The following is a 25,678-nucleotide window of genomic DNA, read 5'->3' on the forward strand; positions in this document are numbered from 1 at the left end:
AAAGCAGAGACGTTACTTTGCCAACAAAGGTTCGTCTAGTCAAGGCTATGGTTTTTCCAATGGTCATGTATGGATGTGAGAGTTAGACTGTGAAGAAGGCTGAGCACTGAAGAATTGATGCTTTTGAACTGTGGTGTTGGAGAAGACTCTTGAGAGTCCCTTGGACTGCAAGAAGATCCAACCAGTCCATTCTGAAGGAGATCAATCCTGGGATTCCTTTGGAAGGAATGATGCTAAAGCTGAAACTCCAGTACTTTGGCCACCTCATGGGAAGAGTTGACTCATTGGAAAGACCCTGATGCTGGGAGGGATTGGGGGCAGGAGGAGAAGGGGACGACAGAGGATGAGATGGCTGGATGGCATCACTGACTCGATGGACGTGAGTCTCAGTGAACTCCGGGAGTTGGTGATGGACAGGGAGGCCTGGCGTGCTGTGATTCATGGGTTCACAAAGAGTCGGACACGACTGAGCGACTGATCTGATCTGATCTGATCTGGAGTATAATATCTACTCAAAGAGGTTTTGAGAAAGAGTTCCTACTGATGTTATTTTTTTTTCCCCCGGTATAGTTTATCTTCTGGGAAAAGAACATATAGATCTTGCTAAATGATCCTACTTTATTAATTCTTAATTTAGTATGAATTATTACTTTATGGCTTCTCATCAGTGTTTATTACCTTTCTACACATTTGTCATCTTTGAGGCCCCAAGTGTACAATTAATATCTGATGTAGAATTAAATCACTCAACATTTAAGGCATAGTCTTATATGGGTGTTAAGTAATATGCCCAGTGCTCTAGTGAGTTGCCCATCAAAGAAACCGTGACACAAATCCTCTACTTCAATTCTTTTTTTTTTTCCCTAGATGACTGAAAAGTTACACAATTGTCGTTTAGAGAACAAAGCTCTACGAGAGAAATTGCATACAGTTTCCAGACAATATAAGATTGTCTTAAATGAAGAGGATAAAGTTTTCATGCAGAAACGGAAAATTTATTCTGAGTATGTTTCTATCCATGACTTATACATGACTCAACATACTATAGTTGTGGGTTGCATCTCCATTTAAGCTTATCCTAGTTTTAAAATCTATTGACAACAATGAAATATTCTTTATCCAGTCATAAATATGCCCCAAATTTGCCTCTATACATACTGAATAATGCTTTCCTCATATGGGTCAGATCAAATCCGTAAAGAGCAAACCTATTATTTTTACTTCTACATCAGATTCTTGAAAGAATAACCATGTTTTTACTCCATAAGATTGCTTAGAGAAACTGAGATCTGCTGTCATCAGAAACTGGCTCTGCACTTAAATTTCCTATCTCAGAAAAAGGTCTGGTCATTGACATAATCCCCTAACCCAGAGACTGGGAAATTATTCAAGGAAACACCCATATTTTACCCGGAAGCACCAATGTTTGTCAGTCCCACCTCCCAGATATTTCTCAGATATATCCTGTCCTCCTACCCAACTCCACTGTCTTCACCCCCTTTTAGCCTCTCTGCTTTGGTCTGCCTCTCAGAAGTTCTTCCCACTTTCTGTTTTACCACCCCTAACTTATCTGTCTCCATCTCACCAGAATGGTCCCTGTGAAACATCCCTCTGAGGTCACTCCTTTCATTAGTCATTGCATTGTTATCACCTGGTTACACCCCACTTTGTCCCACTGAGCTATGACAGATCAGCGGAGTTGCTCCATCTTAGCGCTATATCCTCAGGATCTTGTCCATTGCTTAGCAGGTAATGGGCATTCACCAGCGTTTTCCTCATGAATTATATAAGTAATAATCCATTACTACACTTAAAATGAAGTCACATGGAAGTGTAATTATGGCGTCCAGGCCCACTTATGTGAAGCTGAATTTATGGTCATTGTTGTAGCATTTATGAAACAGTTACTACAATCATTTTATCTCATCCAATTGAATAGCCTACTAAGAATGATACGGTTAGTATTATTTGGGCAATAACTTCCTTAGATCAATACTAAGTTATCAGTTTGAATCATAAAATGTTCTGGTGACAAAGAATTGTAGCCCTGAAACATTTACTACTGTTATTGGTATTTGTCCTCTTCAGCTTGGGCTGCCATAACAAATTACCATAGATGGGGAGATTTAAATGACAGAAATTTATTTCTCATATTTCTGGAGACTGGACATCTGACATCTGGGTGCCAGCATGGCCAGATTCCGGTGAGAACTGTCTTCCTAACTTGCATGAAGAAGATGGTCAACCATCTTCTTGCTGTGTCCTCACAGAAGGGAGATAGAGAGACAGAGCTGGCTGGTATCTCTGCTTGCTGCTACTGCTGCTAAGTCGCTTCAGTTGTGTCTGACTCTGTGCGACCCCATAGACGGTAGCCCACCAGGCTCCCCCGTCCCTGGGATTCTCCAGGCAAGAACACTGGAGTGGGTTGCCATTTCCTTTTATGGATGGCGAAACTGAGGCTCATCCATAGGTGAAGTCTCTTTTCAAGATCGCACTGCTAGGAAGAGGTAGACCTCTATCTAAAGTTAGTCTGATTGATTCCTTCACATTTTCCCAAATCAAATACCAGAATTGATAAATTCATTAAAAGAGACACACCCACTCAGAAAGGCAAAGTGCTATTGAACTATTCTTATGGTTTTATAGTTACTATTACAATTAATGTTCTTTTCATGGCTTGAAGATTTTCATAAATTTAGAGTTAGCCACTACTGGGAAAAAACTTTGTTTCTATTTTTTACTAATTTATCTGGTAAATAGTTCCTCAACTGAAATTTCAAACTACTTTTTGAGTTCTTGGTTTTGATTGCATATTTTCTTATGCTGAGCAGTTAAAAATGATTTCAATGTTCAACATATGATAACTATTTTTTCATGGTAGAAATCAAAAACAACTGGCATTTATAGCTCAGAAAGAAAACTTCCTATCAAAAAGAAAAGTAGACATCAAAAATATGGAAGAAGGACTTATTACTCTCGGTGAGCTTCATCGGTATGTTTATTGCCTTTGAACATTTTAATCTTCATTCCTCTGCATTTATTTCTTAATAAATGGTAACAAACCTATAAAATTTGGAATATACTATAGAAAAGGAGGTTCATAATTGGCTATCTCTTGTTTTACAGTCCAGAAAGGTCATTATCATTGAATCTTTCAATGAAAGGATAGACAGGTGCTGAGTTCTATATAAGCTGCTTCTAATACCTACGTTAGAGTCTCCACATTCCCCTCTACCCCAGATCCACAAGCACATCTTCCATTCTTAATTACTGCTACTGCTGCTAAGTCGCTTCAGTCGTGTCCGACTCTGTGCGACCCCATAGACGGCAGCCCACCAGGCTACCCTATCCCTGGGATTCTCAAGGCAAGAACACTGGAGTGGGTTCCATTTCCTTCTCCAATGCATGAAAGTGAAGAGTTAAAGTGAAGTCGCTCAGTCGTGTCCAACTCTTAGCGACCCCATGGACTGCAGCCTACCAGGCTCCTCCATCCATGGGATTTTCCAGGCAAAAGTACTGGAGTGGGGTGCCATATTTACTACTTATCCCTAATTCCAGAATATATATTGGCTTTCTAAGTTATGGGAGAAAGTGAAATTTACAGTCGCTCAGTCGTGTCCAACTCTGAGTTCCCATGGACTGTAGCCTGCCAGGCTCCTCTGTCCATGTGATTTCCCAGTCAAGAATACTGGAGTGGGCTGCCATTTCCTTCTCCAGGGGATCTTCCCCGACCCAGGGATTGAACCTGAGTCTCCCCACTGCAGGCAGGTTCTTTACCATCTGAGCTACCAGGGAAGCCCCCTATACCCGTGTATAATGTCTAAATTATACATTGAAGCAAATCAGAACTCAGTCTAAAATCCAGTTCCTCGCCAATTTGTTGACCTAAACCCTTCCTTTGTCATAGGGTTATTTCCCTTCATGTCCTCTGTATGCAATAAGTTTGCCTTAGTCCCAAGCTTCCTGACTAGCTGCTCCTTTCCTCTGTGTGTTTGCAAATGATGATGTCTTTTCCTTGGTGAGATATTACCTCCATGTTCCTCCCTCTATTAAATATTATTCTTTAATAACCTGTCCACAACTGCCTCACCAAAATCTGTTCTTCCTTATTCTTGGCTTCAAAACTTGCAAAATCAGTTTGCACTGGCCAAAAAAATTTGTAATTGTCTTTCTATTAGTCTGGCACTAAAATCTTTAGTTGTGCTGGTCTGTTTGTCTCCCAATTAGATGGTAGCCTTATTGTGCTACCACAATAAGGTTGCATTATTTTGAAGAATTATACATTGTCTATTATATATTTAACAGCTCCCATAAATGCAAAATCTAATATGTTCTTATTTTTAGAGCAACAAAGGAAGTATATCGGAAACAAATAAAAATCCTGAATGAGAACATGGAAAGAGAAACTCAGAGATGGTAAAAAAAAAAAAAAAAGCTTATTTATATCTTAAGTACTGTATGTTGTCTTAATTAATAGTGCCCCAAAGTTGGAAAAAATAAGAGTGCTTGTTGGTTGCTAGAGTCCATGGAAGTTATTTCCCACAAAATTAAATTGTGTGAGTTCTCTTGGCTCTAGATGTGTTCGTTAGTTTGACATTTTGTTCATTGAACAGAAACAAAGTTTTTCATTCCAGTCATGTGAAGTCACCAGAGTATACTTGTCAAGGTTGGTAACAATGAGTCTTACTCAGCCAGGTGCCTATGTGGACCGGTAAGGAAGGTGACGTGAAGGGACAGAGGAGAGTGGTTAAGCACACAGTCTCAGCAGATGGACTACTTTGGTTGTTTTGCCTCTTGTTAGCTCTATGACCAGGGCTGAGTTATTTCATATCTGTCTGCTCCCATCCCTATAAAGTGAGGAATGATAGTAGTACCCACCTTGTAAGATTGCATGAATGATAAATGAGATGATCTATGTGAAGTATATAGCCCAGTGCCCAGCACCAAGAAAACACCCACAGAAACTTAGATATATTTTATTGTTGTTGTCATTGTTGTTATACTATTTATAAGACTCTAGTTGCACATTTTTACTCTTCTCTAGTTATCTTTTTTATGTTATGGTGGAGAGAAAAATTCGAGAATTCAGAAGCTTGAGACTTCTTACTAGCACTTTGAGTGATTTAGGTAATTCCTTTACCGTTTCTGTCTGGGACTCCTTTTTCTTCACCCACCCCAGAGCCTTCCCCATTTCTATCCTTTTCTAGAGGAGGTAAGCTATCAAGTGTGGTTTGTCTACTGTCCCGCTGGATGTACTCACACAACTTCCTGTGAAGCAGCTTGCGGAGATGGCATTTGGGCCGTTAATGTTTTTTATTAACGTCTTATTTTTTCAGCTAATGTGCCTAGTCTGCATCATGAATAGCACAGATAATTTTGTATGATCATAATATGATTTGTTTTGTTTTGAATTCTTTCATCTTTTCAATGAACTGTGATGTCAATTTGATGATAACTCTTTTTGTTCTCATCTCCAGTATTATAACTCAGTGGAAAATAGCTTGTTTGCGGAAAAAACATGCACGTTGGGTCAAAAAAATAAAAGATGAAATAAAAGAACTTATAGATAAAATTCAAGAAGCTGAAAATAGGCGCAGTGAATTAATAGAAGAGGTAAAGGAATCCAAAGGGGCTTGTGTTCGTTCCCTATATTGATTGCATATCAGTAACTCTTCAGTATTTCATTATGCTTTACCTTATTGCTGATTTCATGTCTAGAGTAAATTATGTAACTTTCTTAAGAAATGTATCCATTTGCTATGTATTAACTGTAGGAATTTAGCAAAGTAGAAATTCTCTCCAGCATATGACTTTGAAGTATGTAACTGAAACTTGAGAACAGTGTTTAGGAAAACTATCTCTAAAAATAAAGGGACTAAACGTCATTTATTTATTTATGCTCTGCCTACCCTCCAGCCCCTACTAGTTCCATGCCCAATTTCCTAATGTCATTTACACATGTTGTTTGGTGACGAAATTAATCTCTGAAGGGAAAAAACATCCCTCCCTCCCCAGTAGTTACTGAGACAAATTAGCCAAATGTCATGCAGAAAGGTATTAATTTATCTGACTGATTGAAAGTATTAATACTGACTGCTACAAGACAGATGATAAATTCTCATTTTTCCCCTAATTAGACCAGTATTAGAGAACACGATATCAACGAGTTTTTGGCAAAGATTGAACAACTTACATTAGAATTAAAACAAGAGGAGGATGCATTTGTTATCAAAGAACGAAAGTTAATTCAAGAATTAAGCAAGTTTGAAGTAAGTTTTATTTTATATCTAAGAACAATTTTATGTGGCTGTATGAAGGGGAGGGTATATTTCATGCTATTCAGTTAGTGAAAGTGAAAGTCGCTTAGTCGTATCCAACTCTTTGTGACCCTATGGACTATACAGTCCATGGAATTCTCCAGGCCAGAATACTGGAGTGGGTAGCCTTTCCCTTCTCCAGGATATCTCCCCAACTATTCAGTTAAATGTAAAGTAAATCTTCTAGTTTGAACAGGACTACAATTAAATTCTGAATATTTCTTCTTTTCCTAAAAAAGAAATAGAGCAACAAGAAATCTTTTAGTTAAAAAAATATCACACACTCCAAGTTATGTAGAAGTGCTGGCAAAAATCCATGGAGGTAAGGTGGAGTGTTGGAGAAAATCATGCGGAGGAGACAGTGGGGGAGAGGAATGAAGGGTGAGGGAGACCAAGAAGGGCAATCTCAGAGGTTCTCCTTAAAGAGAGGGCATGGTACTGACCTGGAAACTGCCAGGGGCTGCCCTGGCATAGAATAGAACATGGATGCTGGAAAGAAAGACTCGCAGGGCAGAGAGTGGAAACACAACAGAAAACAAAAACCTTTTCAAGGTGCTGGTGTTACCTTGGCAGGCAAGGGCATGTTTTTTGGAGACCACCATTAATAAAGTAGCTGAGAAGTAAAGAGATGGTAATAGAAGGCTTCCTGAACTTAATTCAGTTTGAAGACAGGGAAAAAGGCCTGGCTACCCCAAAGAGGAGCTTTATTTGAAGGCAGCAGTGCCTTGCTGTAGCAAGGGAATAGGCAGTCCTTACATTTCAAAGTTTAGATCTTCCCCTGATCCAAGCCCACTCTCCGCCCTCCACCACGGCCACACACACTCTGCCATGTCCTGCAGAAACCCTCTGCAGATAACTGGTCCCAGAAAAAGTCAATTCTAGAAGCAGATAAATCTTTTGCATAAAAATACTATGAGAAAAACAGGTGAAGGGGGAATGAAACTTTCATAAAATTGTTCTGGAACGCTTGAAAACTATGATTCAACATTCATCTGTGAATTCAGAAAAAAACTTCATAGAGGTGCCAAGGAAGATTAGGAGTATGGAAATACAGGAACTCAGGGAAGAGACGTCAGAAGGGGATGGCCAGAAATAGCAAGAAGGGAAATGGAAACTGGCACAACTCAGGGAACAAACAAGGGAAAAAAAGCATTGCACAAACGTGTACAAAATTAGAAGGAACAGAAGGAAGAAGCCGCAAGGTGGAAGGCATTTCTCCATTGGTCGCAGCATGTCTAGATGCTCAGTATCCTTCTAAATCTTGAAAAACAGAAATTTATAAAAGAGAGGGGTGGGAAACAGATAAAGAGCTTTGTCCTTATGAAACATTCCATTAGGGTGGGGGGTGTCTGAAAATAAACAGTAGAACATGTGATATTTTCAATGGCAATAAATGCTATAGAGAAAATAAAAATAGGAAAGTAGACTAGGGTGAGTATATATAATGCAGTCTATGTGCCCTTTTAAACAGGGAGTCAGAGAAGGGCACAGCCCTGAAGGATATGAGGAAGTGTGATGTGCAGACATCTGGAGAAGGTGTCTCCAGGCAGAGGACATGCTGAGCCTGAAGGTTCTGAGACAAGAGTTTCTATTTGAGGGATGACAGGGAGGCAGCGTGGCTGCAGCAGAATGGGGGAGAGTGCCAGCCGGGTGGGGACTCATCTTCCAGAAGCAGATGCTGACATGGAGTTAGGAGTTTAAAGATTTATTAGGGTGTAATGCCTATGAAAGAACTAGCCAGGGGCCACTATGTAGGCTGAAAACTCTCTCTAGGGAGCTCCAAAGCCAGGATTGTCCATAGGAAGAGGCCTGCCTTGGGCAGGAATGGCCTCACCCTGTACCATCTCCTTGCTCACACAATTAGTTGGAGGCCACTGAAGAGCTTGGTCTTGGCTACATAGCCAAGGTCACTCTGAAGGAGCCAACCACCCTGGAGGCTGTCAGCTAGCCCCTTTCCTTGTCACAGGTCAGTGAATTCTTCCTTGAGGGGAGATCTAAAAGGGGCAACTCCAGGCCTGCCCCTCATTGTAGGTCCTCATGAATACACTGTCTTTTGCTCTGCATGGGCTGGGAAGCCATTGGAAAGTTCTGAGTGAAGATTATTTATTCTGAAATAATATGGCTTTCACTTAAATAGGATCACTCTGGTTGCTATATTCAACAGAATTTAGGAAAGCAGTGGTGGATACAGGAAGACCAATTAGGAAGTGACATCAATATGCCAAGTAGCTTGACTTAGAATGGTAACTGAGGGGTGGTCAGAGGTAGTCATCATCTCAGATGATTTTTGAAACAGAGATGACAGAATTTACCCATCATACTTAATGCTAAACCAATGAGGACAGTCAGGAGTAAGACGACACCATTTGACATTGCATTCAAGCTTATACAATGAAATAAGGCAAAACAAGTAAATTAGAAGTGGAAGACTGCAGATAAGAAAATTTATGCAGGTAGTCTGTTTGCCAGGCTATGTGCCCCCTGCAGGGCTGTGTCCACCTGTGCCTCATTTACACAAAGACATGGACAGATGGCAGCCTGGATGCTACTATTATAAATCCCTTTTCCTTTTGAAAATCATCATCAATAACCCCAGGCACATTGGAATCCCATTTCTGCCTTTAGTTCAATTGGCATGAGGAGCCCAAAATTGAGAGGCAGTAACCTAAGATTTCTGAGAAGGCAATGGCACCCCACTCCAGTACTCTTTTGCCGGGAAAATCCCATGGATGGAGGAGCCTGGTGGGTTGCATTCCATGGGGTCGCTAAGAGTCGGACACGACTGAGCGACTTCACTTTCACTTTTCACTCTCATGCATTGGAGAAGGAAATGGCAACCCACTCCAGTGTTCTTGCCTGGAGAATCCCAGGGATGGGGGAGCCTGGTGGGCTGCCATCTATGGGGTCGCACAGAGTCGGACACAACTGAAGCGACTTAGCAGCAGCAGCAGCAACAACCTCAGATTTTGGTTTATGAGAGTATTATTGTACCCTTGGTGGGATCATTCTCACCGGTAGTAAGACCTCTGGATGGACAGAGCCCAAATTCACAGGGAGGGAAAGCAAAATCAGTAGGTTTCATAGTGAGTCTTTCATCACTGGGCTACATATGCACATGGCTCAGGACACAGGGAAGCTGAGGGAGGTTTTGAATGATCTGAAGAAGCTGCCCACCTCCAAGAAGCCGAGCCAGCAGGCAAACACCCCCTTGCCTGAGCTGCAGCAGCACCTGGTACCCAGTCCTCTCTCCAAGCATAAAACAAAGAGCATGGTTTCTTGTTAGGGTGGTGCTGGCAGCCTAACCCTTGTGCAGGCATGGGAATGAATTAAAGTATGCACATACGTCCTTATGTGAGGAAGGCAGCCATTGTTAGGCCATTCTTTTTTTAGAGAACATAGTATAGGTAATACATGATTGAGTTTCTGAACAGTGCAGTCTGGAGAAATTTACTCCTGATTCTACATTGTAATAATATTATATTATGGTGTTTTATGTTGTTTTTGTCTTTCTGTGTTATTCATAAGGATTCTAATGACAATATGGAAGGGGACCTATCAGGCCATTAAATCACTGTATTATTGTAATTAGGGCAAGCAAGGTGCTCTATCAAAAAGAGGCCAAAATACAGTGAACATAAGCAAGATGTGCACTGAAGGGTTAACAGTCCTCTGCTTTTATTGGGAAATTGATTTTGGCTTAACTTTCTGGCTCCTTCCCCTGGTTACCTGATAAAGATGGATTCTCAGTGGTATTATCTGGCAACGTTGCTTGTGCAGAACAACACTTTATTGGTGTGCTGCATCCTGACCAGGAGAATAACTAATGGGAAACCAGAGCATTGGGCTTTCCTGGATTTGGTGCCTCTTTTAAAAGGGCATGTCCCTGGTATGGACCTGGAAGCTATGCCCAAGAGATGTTGGCTCCACTTTGAACATGAGGCTTCTAAGCCAGGGAGGACTTCACATCCACCCCTGTGGGACTCTTTCTCTTGGGCTGAGTTATCACCTCGGTGGGGTCAATGGACATTAGCCTCAGGTTGGCTGTGTTGAAAGGGCACCTCCTGTTGGGGAGACAGGCCTGATGTTGCTGGCATTGAGGTTTCTTTTAAATTATGTGTATGTTCAACTTACGTAAAAATAAAAAATAAAAGTAAACTGGGTCAGTTGTGGCCTGTTTAAACCTTAAGAGTCTTAGTATCTAGTTAAGAACCCCTGACATGGTCATTACAGAAGAGAGATTTTTATTTCTCTTCCTGGTACAGGCTGAAGGGAGGGGGTTGAGGGCTGGAAAGGCAGCTCTGCCATCCTCAGCATGAGGCTAACATCTGTGGGTCCAAGTGTCCATTCTCATCCTCTTCCAGCAAGGGGAAAGAGGAAGGACCCAAGAGCCGTATACTTCTTCCTGTTTTAGGGGCAGGACCCAGAAATGGCATACCCCACTTCTGCTCACAGACTCACTGGTCACACCCACCTGGGAGGAAAGCTGAGAAATCACTCTCGTTGGCAGCCATCTGCTCAGCTAAAACTCAGGGGTCCTGACAGGACAGGAAAGTGGATGGTACATGTCAGTTGGCTGTTTTTACCTTAGTCATTAGTTTAAGTCTACCCTGACTTTCTAGGAGAGACTCAACTATATTCCATTTGAAACTAAATAAGACCTGAGTTTGAATAAGTAAGCATGCATGCTCATGTTTTGCTTTGGGCACTTTTAACCCATGTATTGTAGTATTATATCCATTTGTTTCTACCCCCTCCCCACTTCTTACTTACATCCACATTTCTTGGAGCTGGCATATATTTTTTTTACTGTGCTTGTGCTTAGTCACTCAGTTGTGTCTGACTCTTTGCGACTCCATGGATTGTAGCACCCCAGGCTTCTCTGTCCATGGGATTCCCCAGGCAAGAATACTGGAGTGGGTTGCCATGCCCTCCTCCAGGTTTCATAATGTATGATCAATCAAAAGAAAGTTTCTCAAATAGTTTTAGGGCACATATAAGGTAACAGCAATAGAACCATAGCAGTCAAGCTGTAGAACTGAAAGGATCTTTGGAGAGCCCAGCGAATTTATCTCCTAACATTATAGATTGCCAGAGAGTCAGTGAGTCAGCCAACAAATATTTATTAAATATCTAGTGTGTGCCAGATATCTTTCTATGCAACTTAGGATAAGAAGTGTCCAAGACAGAAGTTTCCACATCAATGAACTTACCTTCTACTCTAGAATATTGTGTGAATTCTCCATAATCATACCTCACAATCAGCTTTCTGTCTTTCAAGCAAAGATTCGCTGAAGAAGCGCAAATTAGCAAAGAAAAGGAAGTTGAGTTAGACAAGTGTCTTCCACAGCTTCAGGTGGCAGAAGAGGAATTCACAGACAAAAACAGAAAATTTCAAAATCTCATTGAAACTGTTACAGGTAGATATGAAGTACTTAGTAATTGACTTCAAGCCCAGGTATGGATTTCACTGTCATCTGCTAACACAAGGTGGGCCATTCATCACAAGCCAATGGTGAAATTCTCTCAAGCTTTTTCCATCATCTTTAATTCTCCATTCTCTAGTTTTTGCCTCTTCTAGTTTCCTCTTCTCCACACCACAATCTTACTGTTAACACTTGTCAAAATTTTCTTCTTCTCTTTTAAACACTATTTAAAACTAAGAATTAGTAACAACTATATTATATAGTTTCTGTCTGTACTTGGTAAAGGTATAACCAATTTCTTTACCTTCTACCATGCAGAAAATTTTTTGTTCTACATAAGTTTACAAATTATATCTTTTTCCACCTATGACTTTAACCATTTATCAAGTAGGTACTCCTCAGATTTTTTTCGCTAATCTAACCCTAAGGCAGACAGAGATAGATACGAACTTGTCTCAGATCTGGGGGCTTCATACAGGATATGAAATGTGTCTGAAAGCATGTTTTGTGTTTTAGTTCTTGGCACAACCATGTGTGCATTTAATATAAAAAACAATTATTCTCCTCCAAAAGTTGACCATGGTCATCTAAACCTGAATGCAAAAGTTCAGATCTAGAACCATCCGAGAGGTGTGACTCTTGTCTTGAATCTGGGGAGTGAAGGGTCATTAGCCAAGAATTTAGGTTCTTAAGCAGGACAACTTCCAGCATTTCTATCTTCTAGATGATAGAAGAAATGCCATTGCAATCAGGAGGCCAGGGCCAAAATTACAGAAAGTACTGGAATGGGAGTAAAAAATGTGCACTGTGCTGGGACTGACCAGCTGGCAAAGATAACTATGGGGATAGCAATTAAAACGGTGTGTCAGAACAGGGCAGGCACATGGAAGCCCATACACTGCAATGTGAAACAGATATTCAAAGTGAATAGTGATAATTGTCACAGAGGGCAGATTTTTAAGAATATAAGAATAAGAATAAATGCCTAGGTAACTGGTCTGGTTCCCAGTCCTCAGTTGGTTTCCACTTTTGCCAGGTTTTCATTTGGTTAACCCAGTTAAGTTTCCTTCATCTTTTACCACTTTTAGCAAGACTTACAATGTGTATATATTCTGTTGCCAGGTATCTACTTCTCCAACTTCCCTCCATCCCTTCTTGCACTGGGTGGGGCATATAAGAAACACTATGAGTAGAAAAGTAAGCAATAAATTGCAGTATACTGCAAGGACTGATTCTCAAGTCAAAACAAAGGGGTAAAACACCGAAGAAAGTAGAAGGGAAGGCAGGAGAAAAGAAGGAAAGGGGACAGAAGAGCAATGTGCTTCAGATAGTAGGAACTAAACTTTTTAGTCCCTTACTCATAAATAGGATTAGATAGTCAAAAATCACCAGACATATCAGGAAAAAACTCCAACATGAATGACAGAAACTAAAGCAGACAGAAAGAAAATTTGGTAGAAACATGGACAACCCAAAGAACATAATATAGATTCTCAGGGAGTACATATTCTCTCTATATTATTATATATAATGCATATATATTCTCTATTTATTGCAGAGAATATATATTCTTTCTATTATAGAGAATATATCGTAAAGGTGTATTCTTAGAGAAATAAAATAAGATATTGCATTTATGAAAAAAGATGCTTAAAAGAACAGAGAACATGAAAGAGTAGAAATAAAAAATGTAACAACTAAAATTTTAGAATTCAATAAGAGGATTATAAAAAAGTTAAGATTTCTCCAAAAATAGAAAAAAAAACAAGGAGATAACAGGATAAAGTTTAAGGAAATTATAAAACTATTCTGAGGTATCAAATATCTAACTAACAGGAAAGACAGAGAAAAATGGAAAGTATAAATTTATCAATAAAATATTACAAAAATATTTCTCAGAATTGGACAATATGAATTTCCTATTTCAAAGGGCCTATCAGATTCCCAGTACAATATATGAAAGAAAAGACACTAACTAAGCCACATCACTGGATTTCAGGAGAAAAAAAAAAAAAGATTGTAAAGGCTTCTAGAGAGAAAAAGATTTTACACAAAAGATTAGATACCAGAATGGTTTCAGACTTCTTAGCATCAATATAACAGTAGAATTTAGAAGACATTGCCTTCAAAATTTTGAGAGAAAAAAAGTTCCTACATTAGATACCCATCCGAACTATCAGTCAACTAGAGATGTAGAATAGAGATATATTTAGATATATAAGACCTCATCTACTGTGTCTCAGGAAGCTACACAAAATTTGCTTCAACAAATAGAAGAAATAAATTAAGAGAAAGAAGAGGGTATGAGTTTCAAGAAGCAGGAGGTCTAACATGAGAGAGATGCCAGGGGAAGTCTCAGGAGGCCAGCTTTGCAGTAGGACTCAAGAAAAACGCACAGAAGACAGTGGGGGAGGGCAGAATGGAACTGATGAACTACCTAACGTGTTTGACCACATGGGAAGTAATTTTCAGAAAGATTTTACAATGCTATTATAGATTTTGGTGTGAATCAATGATATATATGTGGAAAACTAAGGATTATTTTTTAAAAAGGGAGGTAATTTTTAGCTCCAGGAAAAACAAACAAACAAAAACTATACAAGAAAAGAAATATAGTCATACTGTACCATTTGTCTCATCAGTGAATAAACTTTGCACTATCATAATGATCCAAACAGTTGGAATTCATTTGAACAAAATCTGTAATTAATGAGGAGGTTAGAGGAAGCAAACGTGGAGGCTGTGAGTGTTCACAGGAGATGTGACCATAGGAGTAAGTGTCTATGTCCTCAACTGTATCAGGAAGTAAGTAGGAAAAAATTTAAGAAAGAAAAGGAAAAAAATTTTATAAAGAAAAAATTTTTCAGAAAGAAAATTTTGAAGGAAGAGGAAAAAGTAAAAATGAGTTAAAAAATGGTTGATTCTGAAGAGTCAAACACAGGGGTGGAAACAGCACTGGGGAGCACCTGACTTCTGATTTGATCATAAGCCTTAAAATAGTATTCGGCTTTTAAAACCAGGCATATGTCTTATTTTCTTTTATTTAAATAACATTGTGAGTAGTTATTTTTTCTCTCTTTCTTTATAGCACAAAAAAATGAACAAAATTTACTGAATAATAATATTTCTCAATTTACAAGAGACTTTATACGATACATTAACAACACGGTAAAGTATAAATATATTCATTCTTTTTTCATTTCATCAGAATATTGGTATATATAGACAGTGGAACTTACCTAGTGCCACTAGAGTTTTCAAGAAAGTTGCATTGTTTAAACTTACCCTATTAAACCAATGTTTTGAAATTTTTAGTCACAGCATACACACATGTATATAGATACACACGTGTGTATATATATGTGTGTATACATACATATATATATATATATACACACGTATATATATGTACATATATGTGTTCGGTTCAGTAGCTCAGTGGAGTCCGACTGTTTGTGATCCCATGGACTGCAGCACGCCAGGCGTGCCAATTCCCGAAGCCTGCTCAAACTCATGTCCATTGAGTCGGTGATGCCATCCAATGATCTCACCCTCTGTCATCCCCTTCTCCTCCTGCCTTCAATCTTTCCCAGCATCAGGGTCTTTTCCAATGAGTCAGTTCTTCACATCAGGTGGCCAAAGTATTGGAATTTCAGCTTCAGCATCCATCCTTCCAATGAATATTCAGGACTGATTTCCTTTAGGATTGACTTGTTTTGATCTCCTTGCAGTCCAAGGGACTCTCAAGAGTCTTATCCAACAGTTCAAAATCATCAATTCTTTGGCACTCAGTTTTCTTTATAGTCCAACTCTCACATCCGTACATGGCTACTGGAAAAACCATAGCTTTCACTAGATGGAACTTTGTTGGCAAAGTAATGTCTCCGCCTTTTAATATGCTGTCTAGGTTGGTCATAGCTTTTCTTACAAGGAGCAAATTTCCTTTAATTTCATGGCTGCAGTCACCATTTGCAGTGATTTTGGAGCCCCCCTAAAATTGAGTCTCTCACTATTTCCATTGTTTTCCCATCTATTTGCTATGAAGTGATAGGACCAGATGCCATGATCTTAGGTTTTTGAATGTTGAGTTTTAAGCCAACTTTTTCACTCTCCCCTTTCATTTTCATCAAGAGGTTCTTTAGTTCTTCTTCACTTTCTGCCATAAGGGTGGTGTCTTCTGCCTATCTGAGGTTATTGATATTTCTCCCAGCAATCTTGATTCCAGCTTGCTTCATCCAGCCCAGCATATCGCTTGATGCACTCTGCATATAAGTTAAATAAGCAGGGTGACAATGAACAGCCTTGACATACTCCTTTCCCAATTTGGAACCAGCCCCTTGTTCCATGTCCAGTTCTAACTACTGCTTCTTGACCTGCATACATGTTTCTCAGGAGGCATGTAAGGTGGTCTGATATTACCATCTCTTTAAGAAGTTTCCAGTTTGTTGTGATCCACACCAAGGTTTAGTGTAATCAATAGAGCAGAAGTAGATGTTTTTCTGGAACTCTCTTGCTTTTTCCATGATCCAGCGGATGTTGGCAATTTGATCTCTGGTCCTGCTGCCTTTTCTAAATCCAGCTTGAACATCTGAAAGTTCATGGTTCATGTACTGTTGAAGCCTGGCTTGGAGAATTTTGAGCATTACTTAGCTGGCATGTGAGATGAGTGCAATTGTGCAGTAGTTTGAGCATTCTTTGGCATTGCCTTTCTTAGGGATTGGAATGAAAACTGACCTTTTCCAGTCCTGTGGCCACTGCTGAGTTTTCCAAATTTGCTGGCATATTGAGTGCGGCACTTTCACAGCATCCTCTTTGAGGATTTGAAATAGCTCAACTGGAATTCCATCACCTCCACTAGCTTTGTTCATAGTGATGCTTCCTAAGGCCCACTTGACTTCGAATTCCAGGATGTCTGGCTCTAGGTGAGTGATCACACCATTGTGGTTATCTGGGTCATGAAGATCTGTTTTGTATAGGTCTTCTGTGTATTCTTGCCACCTCTTCTTAATATCTTCTGCTTCTGTTAGGTCCATACCATTTCTGTCCTTTATTGTGCCCATCTTTGCATGAAATGTTCCCTTGGTATCTCTAATTTTCTTGAAGAGATCTCTAGTCTTTCCCATTCTATTGTTTTCCTCTATTTTTTTGCATTGATTGCTAAGGAAGGCTTTCTTATCTCTCCTTGCTATTCTTTGGAACTTTGGATTCAAATGGATATATCTTTCCTTTTCTCCTTTGCCTTTCATTTTCTCTTCTTTTCTCAGCTATTTGTAAGGCTTCCTCAGACAACCATTTTGCCTTTTTGCATTTCTTTTTCTTGGGGATGGTCTTGATCACTGCCTCCTATACAATGTCATGAACCTCCATCCATAGTTCATCAGGCACTCTGTCTATCAGATCTAGACCCTTAAATCTATTTCTCACTTCCACTGTATAATCATAAGGGATTTGATTTAGGTCATACCTGAATGGTCTAGTGGTTTTCCCTACTTTCTTCAATTTAAGTATGGATTTGGCAATAAGGAATTCATGATCTGAGCCACAGTCAACTCCCGGTCTTGTTTTTGCTGACTGTATTGAGCTTCTCCATCTTTGGCTGCAAAGAATATAATCATCTGATTTCAGTGTTGACCATCTGGTGATGTCCACGTGTAGAGTCTTCTCTTGTGTTGTTGGAAGCTGGTGTTTGCTATGACCAGTGTGTTCTCTTGGCCAAACTCTTTTAGCCTTTGCCCTCTTCATTTTGTACTGCAAGGCCAAATTTGCCTGTTACTCCAGGTATCTCTTGACTTCCTACTTTTGCATTCCAGTCCCCTATGATGAAAGGACATCCTTTTTGGCGGTTAATTCTAGAAAGTCTTATAGGTCTTCAATGAACAGTTCAGCTTCAGCTTCTTCAGCACTACTGGTTGGGGCATAGACTTGGATTACTGTGATATTGAATGGTATGCCTTGGAAATAGACAGAGATCATTCTGTCATTTTTGAGAATGCACCCAAGTACTGCATTTCAGACTTTTTTATTGACTATGATGGCTACTCCATTTCTTCTAAGGGATTCTTGCCCACAGTATTAGATACAATGGTCATCTGAATTAAATTCACCCATTCAAGTCCATTTTAATTCAGTTCAGTTCAGTCCAGTCACTCAGTCATGTCCGTCTCTTTGCGACCCCTTGGACTGCAGCATGCCAGGCTTCCCTGTCCATCACCAACTCCAGGAGCCTGCTCAAACTCATGTCCATTGAGTTGGTGATGCCATCCAACCATCTCATCCTCCGTCATCCCCTTCTCCTCCTGCCTTCAATCTTTCCCAGCATCAGGGTCTTTTCCAACGAGCCAGTTCACTGATTCCTAAAATGTTGATCTTCACTCTTGCCATCTCCTATTTGACCACTTCCAATTTACCTTGATTCATGGACCTAACATTCTAGGTTCCTATGCAATATTGTTCTTTAAAACTTTGGACTTTACTGCCATCACCAGTTACATCCACAACTGGGCATTGTTTTCACTTTGGCTCCATCTCTTCATTCTTTCTGGAGTTATTTCTCTACTCTTCTACAGTAGCATATTGGACACTACCGACCTGGGGAGTTCATCTTTCAGTGTCATATCTTTTTGCCTTTTCATACTGTTCATGGGGTTGTCAGAACAAGAATACTGAAGTGGCATGCCATTGCCTTCTCCGGTGGACCACGTTTTGTCAGTACTCTCCACCATGACCCATCCATCTTGGGTGGCCCTACACGGCATGACTCATAGTTTCATTGAGTTAGACAAGGCTGTGGTCCATGTGATCAGTTTGATTAGCTTTCTGTGATTCTGTCTATCCTCTGAAGGATAAGGATAAGAGGCTTCCTGATGGGAGAGACTGACTGTGGGGGAAACTGGGTCTTATTCTGATGGGTGGGGCCATGCTCAGTACAAATTTAATTCAATTTTCTGTTGATGGACGGGAGTGTGTTCCCTCCCTGTTGTTTGATCTGAAACCAAACAATGGCGGGGGTAGTGAAGATAATGGAGACATCCTTCAAAAGGTCCTGTGCACACACTGCCACACTCAGTGCCCCCGACCCTGAAGCAGGCCATCGCCTACCCACGCCTCTGCTGGAGACATATATGTATACATATATATATATGTATGTGGATGGAGGAGCCTGGTGGGCTGCAGTACATGGGGTCGCAAAGAGTCGGACACGACTGAGCGACTTCACTTTCAGTTTTCACTTTCCTGCATTGGAGAAGGAAATGGCAACCCACTCCAGTGTTCTTGCCTGGAGAATCCCAGGGACGGGGGAGGCTGGTGGGCTGCCATCTATGGGGTTGCACAGAGTCGGATATGACTGAAGTGACTTAGCAGCAGCAGCAGCATACATATATACACGTGTGTGTGTGTATGTGTAGAGGGAGAGAGATCAGCTTTAGAAGAGATTAACATGTAACCTGTTACCACTGAAAAATCACTCACTGGGGGAGGGTTCATTTTCCTTACTTAAAAGGTGCCATGCATGCTTTATTTATAAATTGCAATAGTTGTGTCCGACAATTTTGTGACCCAAGGACTGTAGCCCGCCAGGCTCCTCTGTCCATGGAGATTCTCTAGAAAGAATACTGGAGTGGGTTGCCATGCCCTTCTCCAGGGGATCTTCCTGACCCAAGGATTGAACCCACAGCTCCTGTGCCTCCTGCATTGCAGGCATATTTTTTGTCACTGAGCACCTGGGAAGCCCTATTTAAAAAGTAGAGATTGGATTATGCTTTGTAAGCTTCTTTTCATATCTGTTATTTTGGTAAATTCCTATGAAGACAAGGATAATGGGCAAAGGTTGTAGGGGTTAGGAGAGTGAATGAAACAGGAGCAGGTAAATGGATGTTTACTACCTTCTAACATTTTATAATGAATAGTTAGTGATAAACATATGTATGTGCAGTTGATTAAACATAAAATGTATTCTTTGATATCAAAAGTAACTTTTAATGTGTTATTGAAATAGAAAAATATGAAGGGGAAAATTACAAGTGTACTATATATATGAGCTTCTCCATCGGCTCAGCAGTAAAGAATCTGCTTGCCAATGCAGGAGACACAGGAGATTCGGGTTCAGTCCCTGGGTTGGGAAGATCCCCTGCAGAAGGAAATGGCAACCTACTCCAGTATATCGTGTGGGAAATTCCATGGACAGAGGAGCCTGGTGGGCTACAGTCAATGGGATTGCAAAAAAGTCAGACACCACTTAGTGACTAAACAACCAGCAGAACAACATATTATATATATAATTCTATTTTCCTAATAGGATGCTGCTAGGGGCAATTATACAATATACAAAGATTATGTGATTTATAACAGTATAATAATTTAAAACTGACTAGAGAATTCAGAAAAATCCATCAAGTAATATTCTTTGAGAAATAGCAAATATCAAATCCTCCCTGAAAAAACCTCAATAAATTCTACTCCCTTCCTCCTCATTTTGCCAGGCAATTGTTTATATATCAAGATATATTCTATTTTGTGAAGTTGTCTCAATAGCTTGACTTTAGCTCTGAACTTGGGATCCGTAGACTTGCTTCCCAGAGTCCATTAGCTTTGGAGTTAAAAGTTTTTCAAGGGAAGATGTTCATAGCCTCTGCTGATGGTCATGGAATTACAGTCGGCCCTTTAGCAATATGGGTTTGAATTGCATGTGTCCATATCTTTGTGAATTATTTTTTTCAATGAATGCACTACATGGTCTGTGGTTGGTTCAATCAGGAGATGTGAAACTGGTAATAGAGTACCAATTGTAAAGTTATACCCAGATTTGTGACTGGGCAGGGGTTGGTGCCCCTCACTCCCGCATTGTTCAAGGGTCAGCTGTAATTAGAACCCTTCTCTGAATGTGGTACAGGCAGCTTAATACACTGGTGCCCTGCTAGTTGAACTCTATAAGGTAATTGTGGATTTTATGTTTGAGCAGAAGAAAGTGAAGCAGGAGTTGAAACAGTTAAGAGAGCATGAAAGCTATAAAACCAAAGCTCATTTTGAAATTTTAAAAAGCTTAGAAAATGAAATCTATTTACATGACCTAAAAACAGATGCTTTGATCCTGGAAAATAAAAGATTAAAAGAGGTAAGTTCAAGAGCACTTTACTTTGTATGATGGTCATGGTTGATTTCCATATCTGTACTAGTTATGAAAGAAAAGGAGAGAATAACTCTTAAAACTTTCTAAGTGAAACTTAAAGTACACAGAGAGAAGTGCCCACATCATACACAGCTTAATTAACACACTGAATAACCAACACCTAGATCAAGAAACAAAGCATCCATCAACAGAATCCAGATACTGTCTTCTATGTCTTCTATGGGCCTTCCTGTTATTGACCTTCCCACGACAAACCATATCATATACTATACTCTCCCACAATATGCTATACTGACTTTTAACACTATAGACGAGTTCTGCCTGCTTTTGAACAGTATATGTATGGAATGATACAGTACATATTCTTTTGCCCAAAATTATGCTTCCCAGGTTTCTTCTTATTATTGAGTGAAGTTACGGTTCATTCATTCTCAGTTCTGTATTTTACTGTTTGTACGTATTGCATTCCATTGTGTGACTATACTATAATTTATACACTCTGCTCTTGATGGAGGCTTGGAGAGTTTCTAATTTGGACTACTACCATGAAAATGCTATTACATGTATTTTGATGAATATAGTTACGTATTTCTTTTGGGTAAACAGCTCGAGTGGCATTCTAGAGCCGTAGAGGGTCATATGGTCCCCCTTAGTGCACAGGGGCGGTCTCCCAAGGACACGGCACGAACTGCCACTCCCGTCTGTCATATAAGAGAGTGTAGTTATTCCTGATTCTGAGCAAAATTCAGCCTTTTTCAATTTAATCATTCTGGAGGGTGTGTAGTGGTGACCCACTGTGGTTTTAATTTGCATTTTCCTGATGGTTCAGGAAATGATTTGTATGTTGTTCACTACACTTGGAGACCCTCTTTGTGAAGTATCTGTTCAGTCTTGTGCCCATTTTAAAAGTTAGATGGTTTCAGATTGATTGTAGTTCTTTTTATAGCAAAGGAATTTGTTCATCCAACCCCTAAAATGAAAGTCTCAATCTCAAAAGATTAAGTTTTGCTTATTTATACTTAAGATTTACTTCTTTGAGTCTGTCACTCAGTAGTAACCCTGTAGTGTGACTTTGGGCAGTCCTACAGCACTAAGACTCTAAATGGCAACAATTCTCTATCTAATATCATGTGTTTTTTGGTATAATTAAATGACATAAGAGATAGGAGTCTACTTTGAAAAGGCAGATGTGCTCCACAGAGCCCAGGTGCCACTGGCAGTAACCCACACACATCCAACATCTTCATCCTTCTAGCCTTGAAACAACCTTGTAAAGGAATTTCATCCACCTATGAAACATTCCACAAGACTGTCTTCCTATCAAGATGATGTAGATTATTTATTGATTTAGTTGGAATTTTCATTGCTATTTTGGTAATGGGTGACCAAATGGATGACTATGTGAAACATTGATTCGAAAAGTTCTGTTTTGGATTCAAGGTCCATCTACTAGCCCTGGATGACCCTATGCTTATATCTTATTCATTCATCACTCTTTGTTTTGATGATCTCATCCCTTCATTCAACAAACATTTTAAGCATCACTGAGTCCCAAGTTCTAGGGAAAAAACAGTGAATACAAATATGGATAAGACACTGTTCCAAACCCTTAGAGAGCTCACGGTCTGGCTGGGGAGACAGGTATACAAATGTATAATTACAATCTGGTTGTTAAGTGTGACAATCCACCCAGGGCACATATACATAGTCACCCAGAGCACGAGCATTTAATCACAACAGGTGAGGAGCTCCAGGAAGAAATCTGACCTGGTGCCATTAGCATAGAGGTAGGATTTACACCTGAGAGATAATGAGATTCCTTGAGGACAGTTAATGAGAACAATGAAGTGTGAACAGAATTCGGAGGAAAGATAGTTTTGAAAGAGGAAACAGTAGAAGTGGAGACCAAGAGGGGACTAAAAGACCAAAAAGGGGACTAATGGAGAGTTACAGGAAGCCACCTGAACTAGACAAGTCTATAAACAGTGATCCATGTTCAGAGCAAGAATGATGACTTGGATTTGGCTTATGATAGCTTTCACTTAGATTTACTACAAAACCTGCCAGCAAGCTGTGCAAAGACTGACACGGGGTAAGGCTGCAGGAGAGCCCTTCTGGCACATCCTCATGAACAGCCCTGTGGAACAGGTCCATGTCTTCTCCTAGGGCACTGGGACCATTTCTAAGATTTTTATCAGTAGTTTCTAGTGTTTGATAATTTCTCTATTGAAACTGAGCCGTGCCTACTTTATATCCCAAAGCCCACATTTTCAGAGTTCCCAGACTTTAGAGTTCCTGAGCACTGGGTAGTTAGAACAGAAAGCCATGTCTCTGATATCCAAACCACTGCTGTCACTGCCAGCCAACCCAGTGAAACATCCAACTAGAGTGAGCAATCCCATAGGGTCTCCCGACTTGATAATTCATCCCTCTGCGGTCCTATGAATACCTCCAGTGAGGCAACATTGCTGCCTTGTAGCATATACTGAACACACATTTTGCCAAAAGGAAAATTTTTTTCCTGTGGACACAGTGCGTTTAGGCAGCATACATTTTAGTTCATTTTTGTGGGAAATTCAGAATATCATGTTTATTTGGGTGACATTGAAATGCTTACTAGGAAGCAAGGTCCTTTATTTCCCTCAACAGAATATTAACTTAGCAAGGGCTGTGCTTACCACTGTCACCTTGGCAGCTAGAATGATGGGACACACAGAGGAGGGATCAATAAATGTTTGCTAAGCGACTACACAGATAATTAACCTACTATAATTCAACAGCTTAAAGCAACCATACACCTTTAATTTCCAGTATATTGCATACCTAAAGGACAACATAGAGCAATACGAAAGGGGAGAAGAAGACCTCGTGCGCTCCTCAAGTGACCTGTCTTGTCAGCTGACAGATCTTCAGAGTAAGTAATGTGTCATGAGTGACCTTTTACATATAAAAAAATAAAGTTCTGTTTTGTTGAAATCAATGTTACTGGTTTGATATAATAAAATGTACCCATCTTAAGTTCAATGAGTTTTGACAGGTGTACATATCACCAGAGCCACTACAAGAAAGAACAGAACATTTTCATCATTGAAAAGCATCCCTTGTGTCTCTTTGTGGTTGATTTCCCAGTCTGCTCCCAGTTCCCAGAAACCACTGAAGGACAGTGCGTCTGTCCTTAAGGACTGGATATAATGGGATGATAGAACATGTACTGTTTTGTACCTGGCTGCTTTTACTCAGAAGACTTTTTAAAGACCCATCTATGTTGCTGCATATATCCTTGTTTGTTTTTTTATAGCTGTATAGTGAAAGTGTGTTAGTCGCTCAGTCATGTATGACTCTTTGTGACCCCAGGAACTGTAGCCTGCCAGGCTCCTCTATCCATGGAATTCTTCATGCAAGAATACTGGAGTGGGTTGCCATTCCCTTCACCAAGGGATCTACCTGACTCAGGGATCAAACCTGGGTCTCCTACATTGCAAGGCAGATTCTTTACCATCTGAACCACCAGGGAAGTAGCTGTATGATAGTGGTCCTTTAAATGGATGTACCATATTTTGTTTATCCCTTCACTAGCTGAGGAACATTTGGATTGTTTCCTTTTGGGGGTTACTATTTGTGTTTTTGAGAATATTTATTTTAGTTTCTCTTGGGTAAATACAAAGGAGGGGAATCATTGGATTTATAAGAAATGGCCTGTTTGCCAGAGTAGTTGTACAGACTTATCATCCTAATAGCACCACATCCTCTCCAGCACTTAAAATTGTCAAAACACTTAAAATTGTTGTCATTTTAACCATTTACTAGCTATGAAATTGGAGAAGGCAATGGCACCCCACTCCAGTACTCCTGCCTGGAAAATCCCATGGATGGAGGAGCCTGGTAGGCTGCAGTCCATGGGGTCACGAAGAGTCAGACACGACTGAGCGACTTCACTTTCACTTTTCACTTTCGTGCATTGGAGAAGGAAATGGCAACCCACTCCGGTGTTCTTGCCTGGAGAATCCCAGGGACCAGGGAGCCTGGTGGGCTGCCGTCTATGGGGTCGCACAGAGTCGGACACGACTGAAGCGACTTAGCAGCAGCAGCAGCAGCTATGAAATGGCATTTCCTCTTGATTAAGATTTTCTGTTGACTAAGGTTAAGTGTCTTCTCATGTGTTTTTTGGCCACTTACATATCATTTTTTATATTATGTTGTTGACAAATTATCTGTTACAACATAACAAGCATTACAGATTACTTTACTTACAAATTGTCAGTTTGGTTAGAACTTAGTGGAGGCAACTCCTGCCTGTTCTACTTCACATCAGCTGGGGCAACTTGATGGCTAAGGGATAATTCAGCAGCCGGGGACTGGAGTCCTCTGCAGACCCGCTCACTCATGTGTCTGGTGTCGATGCTGGCTCTCAGCTGAATTCTGGGGAGACTGCTAACCAGAACACCTCTGTGTGGCCTCTCCATACGTGCAGCTGCTTGACCTGCTGTGTTTCAAAAGCTAACATTCCAATAAAACAAAGTAGAAGTTCGTGGCATTGTGACTTGACCTTAAAAGTCAGTGCCACATGTCTTTCCAAATCTTTGTGTTTCCTATTGAGTTAAAATATTTATATAGTCTGGAAATGAGTCCTTTTTAAGTCTAAGGCTTGACTTTTCATTTACTTAATGGTGCCCTAGAAAAAAGTTTAAAATTTTCTTTTGAGCAAAGTCTGCTTTATCTAGTTTTTCTTTTTAGCATTAGTATGTTTTGTGTCCTTTTTTGCCTAAGCCTAGTTCTCAGAGTTTTTCCTATGTTTTCTCTATTAGTTTTTC

The 25,678-nt window shown here is 40.1% G+C and overlaps 1 protein-coding gene across 1 annotated transcript in view; it reads left to right on the forward strand.

The window, feature by feature from the left end:
- The window catches only part of CCDC175 (coiled-coil domain containing 175), a 66,403-nt gene that overhangs the window by 37,147 nt on the left and 3,578 nt on the right, over window positions 1-25,678 (forward strand). Inside the window, exons 9-17 of the mRNA XM_010847765.1 lie at window positions 868-1,004; window positions 2,882-2,992; window positions 4,345-4,416; window positions 5,478-5,613; window positions 6,138-6,269; window positions 11,596-11,734; window positions 14,829-14,908; window positions 20,700-20,852; window positions 23,679-23,781. Coding sequence (XP_010846067.1) covers window positions 868-1,004; window positions 2,882-2,992; window positions 4,345-4,416; window positions 5,478-5,613; window positions 6,138-6,269; window positions 11,596-11,734; window positions 14,829-14,908; window positions 20,700-20,852; window positions 23,679-23,781 — 1,063 coding nt within the window. The remainder of the gene's footprint in view (window positions 1-867; window positions 1,005-2,881; window positions 2,993-4,344; window positions 4,417-5,477; window positions 5,614-6,137; window positions 6,270-11,595; window positions 11,735-14,828; window positions 14,909-20,699; window positions 20,853-23,678; window positions 23,782-25,678) is intronic.

This window comes from Bison bison, unplaced genomic scaffold (genome assembly GCF_000754665.1).
Source record: "Bison bison bison isolate TAMUID 2011002044 unplaced genomic scaffold, Bison_UMD1.0 scf7180017864254, whole genome shotgun sequence".
NCBI lineage: Eukaryota > Metazoa > Chordata > Mammalia > Artiodactyla > Bovidae > Bison > Bison bison.